This window comes from Morone saxatilis, unplaced genomic scaffold, assembly GCF_004916995.1.
Source record: "Morone saxatilis isolate NCDOM2014 unplaced genomic scaffold, NCSU_SB_2.0 Contig21, whole genome shotgun sequence".
In the NCBI taxonomy this organism is placed as follows: Eukaryota; Metazoa; Chordata; class Actinopteri; family Moronidae; genus Morone; species Morone saxatilis.
The window spans coordinates 9,323,464-9,332,867 of NW_023339774.1; the positions used below are offsets into that span (position 1 = coordinate 9,323,464).

At 39.5% G+C, this 9,404-nt stretch overlaps 3 protein-coding genes across 4 annotated transcripts in view; 2 read left to right on the plus strand and 1 right to left on the minus strand.

The window, feature by feature from the left end:
- gpn3 (GPN-loop GTPase 3) overlaps window positions 1–1,612 on the plus strand; it is a 3,606-nt gene extending 1,994 nt beyond the window's left edge. The window contains exons 4-8 of one of the 2 annotated variants that reach the window (XM_035667810.1): window positions 181–305; window positions 416–531; window positions 818–914; window positions 1,006–1,134; window positions 1,236–1,612. In XM_035667810.1, coding sequence (XP_035523703.1) covers window positions 181–305; window positions 416–531; window positions 818–914; window positions 1,006–1,134; window positions 1,236–1,301 — 533 coding nt within the window. In that variant the 3' untranslated portion in view covers window positions 1,302–1,612. The remainder of the gene's footprint in view (window positions 1–180; window positions 306–415; window positions 532–817; window positions 915–1,005; window positions 1,135–1,235) is intronic. The other variant, XM_035667811.1, reaches the window with a different exon arrangement.
- A 35-nt stretch (window positions 1,613–1,647) lies between these two features.
- On the plus strand, window positions 1,648–5,042 carry arpc3 (actin related protein 2/3 complex, subunit 3). The gene is made up of 7 exons (XM_035667818.1): window positions 1,648–1,790; window positions 2,171–2,270; window positions 2,872–2,948; window positions 3,320–3,388; window positions 3,656–3,782; window positions 4,261–4,355; window positions 4,786–5,042. Exons 1-7 carry the CDS (start codon window positions 1,785–1,787, stop codon window positions 4,846–4,848), a joined length of 537 nt encoding a protein of 178 aa, XP_035523711.1. The 5' UTR covers window positions 1,648–1,784; the 3' UTR covers window positions 4,849–5,042.
- A 169-nt stretch (window positions 5,043–5,211) lies between these two features.
- On the minus strand, window positions 5,212–9,128 carry ube2g1b (ubiquitin-conjugating enzyme E2G 1b (UBC7 homolog, yeast)). Its single transcript, XM_035667819.1, has 6 exons — window positions 8,917–9,128; window positions 8,317–8,419; window positions 8,125–8,222; window positions 7,510–7,688; window positions 6,881–6,991; window positions 5,212–6,489 (listed from the first exon to the last, which is right to left on the minus strand). Exons 1-5 carry the CDS (start codon window positions 8,957–8,959, stop codon window positions 6,905–6,907), a joined length of 510 nt encoding a protein of 169 aa, XP_035523712.1. The 5' UTR covers window positions 8,960–9,128; the 3' UTR covers window positions 5,212–6,489; window positions 6,881–6,904.
- Between the last annotated feature and the right edge of the window lie 276 nt (window positions 9,129–9,404).

Consider the following 9,404-nt stretch of genomic DNA (forward strand, 5'->3'; position numbering starts at 1 on the left):
AAAGAAAACAAGTGAACAAGAGATACTAAGATTAGATTTGCCGTTGTTCTCATTACAGCATTGTCATTATGAAGTACTGTTTCAGTTGTATTTACATCAGCATTATAGATACAGCATAATCCAAGTTTTGGAGCTATGTTTTTCCGATCTAACGCGGTTACATGTGGCTTGTTTTTGCAGGTCAGATTGAACTTTACACACACCTCCCTGTAATGAGACAGCTGGTGGAGCAGCTCCAGCAGTGGGAGTTTCGGGTGTGTGGGGTCTTTTTGGTAGACTCCCAGTTCATGGTGGAGTCTTTTAAGGTAACTGATCTGGTTATTTGATTCCCATTTGTGTCTGAACACGCCTCATTTCTGCTATTACATTACTTCATGTCGTAATGAAAGCATTTTCCCTTTTCCTCTAACTACAGTTCATCTCAGGAGTCATGGCTGCCCTGAGTGCCATGGTGTCATTAGAGATTCCTCAAGTAAACATCATGACAAAAATGGACCTGCTTAGTCCCAAAGCCAAGAAGGAAATTGAAAAGTAAGTTTCATATCGGTAGAGTACCACAGTGTTATGTGTGTTCAAACCTGCAGCAGTAATGTTGGTATTAAGACACAAGTGAAGGAAAGGGCATAGTGAATCATTAGTAAGTATTGTTAAATTCAAGAGTGACTGAATTGTCTTTCAAATTTGAATTAGTGTTTGATGCAGTGTTTTTCAAAACCTGAACCCAGTGAAAGAGGCAGTTCTCTATTATCTTAATGCAGATTAAACAGGTTTTATCTATCTGGAAGCAGCATTCCTGATGGTTTGTCTTTTCCACCAGATACCTGGACCCAGATATGTACTCAATGATGGAAGATAACTCCAATACTATCAGCAGTACAAAGTTCAAGAACCTGACTAAAGCCATCTGTGATCTGGTAAGTAAAGCCCTTAATTTGATACAGCATTTCATTTTGGATCGGAATTTAGATTTTCTTTTAGTGAAACAGTCTCTGTGTCTGTGTCCAGATTGACGACTACAGTATGGTGAGATTCCTGCCTTTTGACTGCACAGATGAGGAAGGTATCAACATAGTACTGCAACACATTGACTTCTCAATACAGTATGGAGAGGACCTGGAATTCAAGGAGCCAAAGGTGAAGAAACAAACAACAATAACAAAATTGAATAATAATTGACAATGTTTTATTATAATAATATTAATTTGTTGTTATTCACATACTTGTATTTTCTACAGGAGGATGATGAAGAGCCTTCTAACCTAAATTATGACGAGATATTTCAAGACAAGGTGGACAGCTAGCTGAGGAGTAATGTGACTCCTGGACAAAAAGAGACTTGTCAGTGTTAAAACAAACAAACAAGAACAATCAAGACTCACCATATCAAGCCCAGGTGGAGGATGGCGTGTGACTGCAAAGGCACATGGGAAAAATACTGACTCTGAAGATCATAAACATATCACGGAGTTTTCGTTTTCTGTGCCATTCAGATTATGTTTCATTTTAACTCATTCATGTTGTATTATTTCAGGACAATGTTGAAGTGTAAAGAGTTATAAAATACGTGTATTAAACCTATATTTTTAAATAAAATATTGCACAAAATATAAAACAACTGCCTGTGTGACTGAAAACCGGTGTGTTAGCGCCTCCACCTGGCAGCTACGCCACATAGCATGTAGCCACTTCCTGTAAAGCTGAAGGGTGGGACAGGCGGAAGAACAGTCCTGAGGTGCTACTATTATTCTCTCGCTGAGCAGTTGGACTGATATTCATCGCTCAACATGCCGGTGAGTGAATCCTACATGATTATTGACCAGCACAAGCCTCCAGTGTGCGGTTCAGAGCTAAAACAGAAACTCCGCTGGGTGACACAAGGGCCTCCGAGCTGACGTTAGCATAGTCGGCTAGCTATGTTAGCATTTGCTGGCAGTTTAGTGACGCTGGACACGACAAAAAACAAACAAAAAAAAACACAAATGCACCGTCTTTTTCTGTACTTTTCTGCAACTTCTTAGTTTAGTATCTATAAAATATATAGCTTGGTGTTGTGGTAGCATAGCCTTTGCAACAGGGTTGACGGTAGCAGAGATGCCACTGATGCTATTTGACACAAATGTAGCTGGTGAACTATACTGTATGTGACAGCACCTTTCCCTCTCTGTTGAAGGCGTATCACTCGAGCCTGATGGTCCCCGAAACCAGGCTGGTGGGGAACATGGCGTTGCTTCCCCTCAAAACGCAGTTCAAAGGACCAGCCAGAGGCGACGGTAAGGCTGTACGGTGGTTTTGACTAACACAAAGTGGGAGCCCACCGCGCTTTATCACATACATGATAAAACGCATTTGTTATGTTTAGTTTTTAATGGCTTATAGACGAAGCTTGAGTCAGTGTCACGCAGGGTGCATACCGTGTTATGATACGGTGCTCATTTCCTGATACATGTATCAACTTCACTTCCATATATGGCCCGAAGAGTGCATCCTTAAGTTCAACTTCTTCATTAATGTCCATTGACACTGCGTTTCCAGCTTCCATTGTCTGTAGAGTTTGGAAAAGTGTGTCCCTCGTCTCACCATTGCAAAAGAAGTGCCAGAATATGCCTCTTGTCAAATTATTAAAACAAACTGGAGATTATAATTGTATATTATTTGACACAGGCAATGGTGTTCGGCTGCTCGCAGTGGTTTCTGAGCAGCCTGTATGTCACAAATGAAAAGGGCTTTAACACATCATAAAAATAGATATGTGGTGACCAAAACAGGAAATGACTCTCCGCATTGATAAACATGCATGTCTAACAACACTCCTGTAAATATACATTATTAAATCCATCTTATGTATTTATGGATACCTTTTTGTCATTTCAGGCATCGAGTCAGACATCATTGATGAGGCTATCTACTACTTCAAGGCCAACGTGTTTTTTAAGAACTATGAAATCAAGGTATCAAATGAAATGTCACTTGTGTTGGCAGCTATAAGCAGTACTGTCACAAGTGTGCTTGTTCCTGTATGTGTTTTCTCTTCCCCATCTCTCTTTCTTTTTCTTTCTCTCTCTCTCTCTCGAAGCAGCTGTGCGCATTTTTCTTCCACATGCCCCAGCTTGCTTCTTCCCGTTCCCCTTAGCTATGCATACTTGCTCAGGATTTAAACTGTACAACCTTTTACTGTTCAGACCTGGCTTAAAATGTACTAATTATAATAATAGTTATACTTAAAAAAAAAAGCAAATTTTTTCATTATTATTATTATTATTATTATTATTATTATTATTATATGTAACATGCGTGTGTGCGTGCGTGTTGTTTCTTTCAGAATGAGGCGGACAGGACGCTGATCTATGTCACACTGTACATCTCTGAATGCCTAAAGAGGCTACAGAAGGTAAATTGCAAATTTCTTAATGTACAGGTTACACTGGCTTCATGCAAATCTTAATATGTGTTGCAACAATTATGTTAAATAATAATATGTTAAAGTGTGGCTTCTAAACCAATGGCTGAAGAACCACAAGGGTTTACTAGTTTGTTTTTAGGGAGTCATTAAATGATGAGTAGAATGTGAATTAGCTGCTTGAATGCCTATTCAAATGGGTGCGAGTAAAAAGGTGCTCTATCCCTTTGCATTGCAAAATTTGTGTGCTCTTTACAGTGCAGCTCCAGGAGCCAGGGAGAGAAAGAGATGTACACTCTGGGCATCACTAACTTTCCCATCCCGGGAGAACCTGGCTTCCCTCTCAACGCTATGTATCTTAAACCTGCAAACAAGCAGGAGGAAGGTAAGAAGCAGCACTATAAATGAGGTATAATTCTAATGATTGTTTGCAGTGTTAAATGCTGTTTCACAAGCTTGTACTCTGAATTAGCGACAGTTTCCCTTTACCCTTATCATAGTTCATCTAATTCCCAGCATGAAGTAATATCAAGCCAAAAATAGCATTGCTGACCACTAGAGCCCCATCAGCTTTACAGATGTGAGGCTGGAAGTGCTGTTTCATGCTTGCGTGGTGTCCCCTTAGTTCTTACACAGTATCAGCAGCACTGTGGTTGATGAAACTGGGTGGAAGAGGACCTGGATATTTAAGTTCAGTTTTACTGAAATAACACAATGTTCATGTTAATATGCAGTGAATCCTATCATAATTGTCACAACGGTCTTTTTCCTTCTAAATATTAGCACTAGTTTCTATGTCCTGTAAAGATGGAGAAATATTAAAGGTGCAGGGTCAATAATACTGTTTCTGCAACCTTTTCCAGAGACTATGAGGGCGTACCTCCAGCAGATCCGCCAGGAGACGGGCTTGAGGCTATGTGACCGCGTGTTTGACCCCCAGACAGACAAACCCAGCAAGGTGAGTAAGACTTCTCCAAAATAACACCACTACAGCTTTTTCAACGCACGCAGCACTTGCACCAGGTAATAAAGATAAATTATGAACTGGTTTCAAAACATGACAACCAAAGTTCAGTGGTCATATTGGCTCTGACCTGCAGTTCATGTGTTTTGAAGTGAAATGATCAGGACTAATGTAACCTTTATTCAGAATATAATCACAAAGTAGACTACACAGTGTAAATTGTAACATGATTGTTACTCGACACAGAGATTTGAGCTATAGCTGATGTTTGACAATGGTTTGTATTCATATTTCAGCACTAAAACAATCTGTATCCTGTTGTCTGGTGACAAATGGATTGTGTGCTGCCCATTTGTAATCTTGCCAGGTAGTTTGTTTTTTAGAAGCTTTAGACACTTTTCTAAACCGTGTTTTTTTCTTTCAGTGGTGGGTGTGCTTTGTCAAGAAGCAGTTCATGAACAAAAGTCTGTCAGCCCCTGGACAGTGAACAACTCAGGACCCACAGTTGCTGTTCTGCTCCTGCAAGATGGATGGATGGATTTTTCTTTGGGCAGGGTGTGCTTTTGTGTTGCTAAGATGATTTTATACTCGTTCAGTTTAAGGACATGTCTTCTCTTGTCTGGATGTTGACCATATTGAGCTGGTGCTTAATTCAATAAAGCCGTAATGGAGACTGGAAAATGTGGTAGTGTTTTGTTCTCATTCCACGAAAAAAACCATGCATACTCATTGACTCTTGATTAACAGTGACTCTGAATTGAAGTTCAAAGTCAGATGTATGTTAATCTGTTAATAAATATGAGGTCTACATTGTATAGCGGAGGGGTAGAAACATTTCACCAATCAGTCAACAATGTCCACAATGAGGTTTATTTCTTGTTTTCACAACATAACGTTCACTGACTTAAAAAGTGGGTGCATCTGTATACCTATTATTCATCAAATTATGTCCTTACTAAGCATAAACAAATGCTATGGGTTAGCTTGATTACAACACTTGATCAGCATATCATTTTGTGGGTGGTACAGACTTTTATCACAGCAGATATTTTGACTTACCATAATAGGAAAAGCACAGGTGTTACTGATAACATTAACAAGTGTCCCAGTAAGCTGTGACAGTGAGCCAGAAGCAGCTAAATAGACGCCTGTGCTTTTCCTATTATCACATCAATATGTCTTCTGTAAAAAAGGCCTGTCCGAGGCACTACTGTACAATATCGACACATCATCAGGTGAATGCATTCTCTCTGTACATGTGTAGTGTTCAAAAATGTCTTTCCAAGCAAGGACAAATAATTTATATTTACATAGGTAAAAAAAAATGTAGCATGTTCATTACAAATATATTTTTCACTGTATTGTCTTTGGTTTTGTAAATCTGGATTCAAAACAAGCCTTCAGATGCAGTCCTTATTGAAGATAGGTTTCCTTTGCTGGTAGTCAATTGTTAAGGCAGCGCTGGGTGACAAATGTTCCCCCTCAGGGAGAGAAGGAACCCTTTTTCTGCAGACCACTTGGGAAAGGGAAGCCAGTATCCATATTCCCCATCTCTTTCATGACTGCAAATACTCTTTATAATATAAATTGCATAATTGATTAAATAACTGTAGATGTGATGGCTCAGTGTGGCAGGTTGAAAATAAAAATATAAACCTCCATAAAAGACAATAAGCATCTTAAAATAATCTGACTAAATAAATAAGTAAACTACCTTTCGAAAATGGGGCATTTATCATAGGGGATCATGTCTCCTACAATCTGATGAGTATGTACATAACAAAGAAAGTAGTATACTTCAAGCATCAGCATTTCAATCAGAAGAAGATGACCAGAAATATCTGTCCATAGTGCATCACTTGCAAATCTTGTGCAACTGATGGTGGTAACTCCAAAGTAAAATGGAACTTTTTGGCAGAATGAATGCCACTGGAATTCAGCAATATTCAGAAATAACAACTCTCAAACTGCAAGACACAAATTAGTAGAGAAATATGGGTTTATACTTTTTTTTTTTTCTGTGAGTCTCTTTCTTTGGGTGGCTAGTTGATGTTGATAAAGTTGTGCCCCATGGTCATCTAGCTCACTTCTGAGTAACCTGTTGCCAAATCCCCTCTGCAGTTCCACCCTGAAACAAAATAAACAACTCAGTCACCATTAGTTAATGTTGTAAAAACCCACAGCACAATACCTAAATGGTTCTACCAGGAAGACCTCAGCTAGATGAGCAGCAACAATAACTTCCCAGGTCCAAAATCATCACTACTGAAACTGAACTTAACTGAAAATATGCCCTGGCCTACAAATCTTGTTTTCCACATTTAAGAAAACATGTTTGTTTGGTACAAACCTCCAAAACGTCACACGATCATTACGTTTTTCCAGTGAAAATTAAATTTGTGATGCAAAAATTATCATTTCCAATTGTGAATCAAATGACAATATCTGTCACAATAATAGCAATATGATGGTTTTTACCATACAGTGCAGCCTTAATCCTTACAGGTGGTTGTACTTACTGTGTCGATGACTGCCTTGAGGACTTAGTCGAAAGCCATTTCTTGACTCCTCCGCACACAGCGTGCCACCTTTTTCTTAAAAACTCCTGTAGGATCCTCCCGCCACTCTTTCTGCAGGATATTACATATGAAAAAAATCTATAACCACCTCATTAGTGCAAACCATACTTAACTTGTCATTTCTACTTCTTGACGACACATTTTGCAGAGAAGTCAGCTGACTGATGGATGTTTACTTCACTTCACACTTGAGTTTGAACTATTGCCTTTTTCTGTCTACAGGCGGCATCTCTGAATAAAAAGATGAGCCTTTTAACCCAAGACTCAACTTGGCCTTGACAGGCTGTGATCTGCCCCCTCTCCCAGGGACCCACGTCACTCAGCTCACTTATTTGGATTTCCATTAGAAAAGCAAGACTAAAAAAAAAAAGACTAAACTGTGGGGACTTTCAGTCATTTCAGGTTTTTTGTACCTTTAGATATTGCATCCTTCTCCACATGTATACATACAGTATATACACAGATTAGGCTTGGAATGGCTTGCAAAGTAACACTCATCACTGATAACAAAGCGTCTGAAAACTAACCCCAACTTGAGAGTGTGCTTATGTGAGACTGTGGGCACTTACAGCTGCATCCACATTGGCAGGTGAGTCTCCATTGGGGTCCGCCAACATGGAGATAACACTGATCATGATGGTCTCTACTGTATGGATCGGCAGCCAGCGTTCCTCAGGCTTCTCATAGCCATACTTGTCCTCGCCAGGTTCGTGCAGGATGGATATGCAGACATCGCCATTTTTTGCCACTGGCAGCAAACAAGAACAAGCAGGCATTACTGACACGTTTGCACTGAAGCAGAGGATTGGGTACTATACTAAAGCTCTGCACTTGTTGAAAAAGTAAAACCTAATACATTTAATCTTGAAGCCAGTTAAGAGACTCAGTAGATCTTGTCAGGGGACTTTTACCATAGCACTGTATCTGCAAACTATTATACTTACAGAAACATAGTTCCATATATATGACTGAAGACGCTGATTAACAGGATCTTATCGAATGCATTTTAAAATAATGTTTACCTTTTTTGGAATGGAAAACATGTTTTCAGAACTTGAACTTGACAGCAGTACTGACAGGCTACCCTAACATTTGCTTTTGAAAAAAATATATTGACTTTGAATACTTCTTTCATACAGATCAATTAGAGACACGGAGAACGGTGGCCTGGAGTTAGTTCTTACCATTTGGATGCCAGATTTCTGTGATGAACTTCAACTTGGGAGGCCTCAAAGGATAGTTTCGGGGGAAGGTTAGGGTGGCTTTGAAGAAACCTCCTTCACTGCGAGCGACAAAGACGATGGTGTTACAATACACCAGGGATTGTGAGAGAACATGCAGCTCAATCCAGTTCACTAGTAAACCATTTCACTCACAATAATGTGTCTTGAGGCCCAATGACGACCACTTCCCACTGATAGATGTCATCATCATCTACAAGACCCGCAGAAAACCCCTCCACTGGGTTCTTGTTGAGCTCTGAAATGTCAAACAAATAGACATAACAGCTAAGAACAACAATGCTGAACAAAAAAAGGTTAAGAATATACAGGACTGTTACGTACACAAGTGAAAACATAGGTGTGTACTCATATTGACAGTGACATGTAACTTTTTTTTTTTTTTGCATTTTAAACTATATAAATATAATAAACCTTCCAACAACGGTTTAAAATCAGGTTTGGGGAGTAAATACATCCAATTAGTTGTTGTTTGTGGTGATTTTGAACTGCCTTCAGTAGCTATTGAGCAACAACCCAACAACAGCTACTCTTAGTCATAGTCTCCGTCCACAGCTGTCTGTATCTATAACGTTACACGTGCATTTCAACTTTGTTTTCACGAGCTGTATCTGTACGTATAAACGTAAGCTAGCCAAATAAAACAGCGGCCAAATGAAACGCTAGCTGTTCCCTTCCTGTGCTGGTTTAATGGACAGTACAACAGGCTGTAGTAGCAACAGTTAGCCAACTTACCTGCTAGTTGTTTACGTAGTAACAGCGAGGACTGTTCCGTCATTTTACAGCTACCGGTTGCCTTTATCTATTGAACTGGTACTTAAAAATAATGAACGCCAACTAAATGTCAAACTGTCAACGTGGCTAAATTAAACATCGGGCAGAGAAAGTAAAGCACACCGTCCACGTTTTCTTCTCTGTCTGTCTGACAACACCAATAACATGAGTCAAAAAAGAAAGAAGACTTGGTGGGTTTTTCGACCATCAGTAGAACCTTTCAGGCAACCCTTTCTGCCAGACTGTGTACTGTAACCCTGTGTAAGGTCCACTTATTAAATTATAGTTAAACTCAGACTTAGGGCCATGAGTGGGATATAGGGTTCATTTAGGCAAAATACTCGGAATTTATTCCGCACACAAACAAGGAGATGTTGCCTGTAAGGCAAAATCTAGGGCATATTGCTTCCACTAAAACTTTTCTTCTTCGTGTGGAGTAGGCTGTTCCC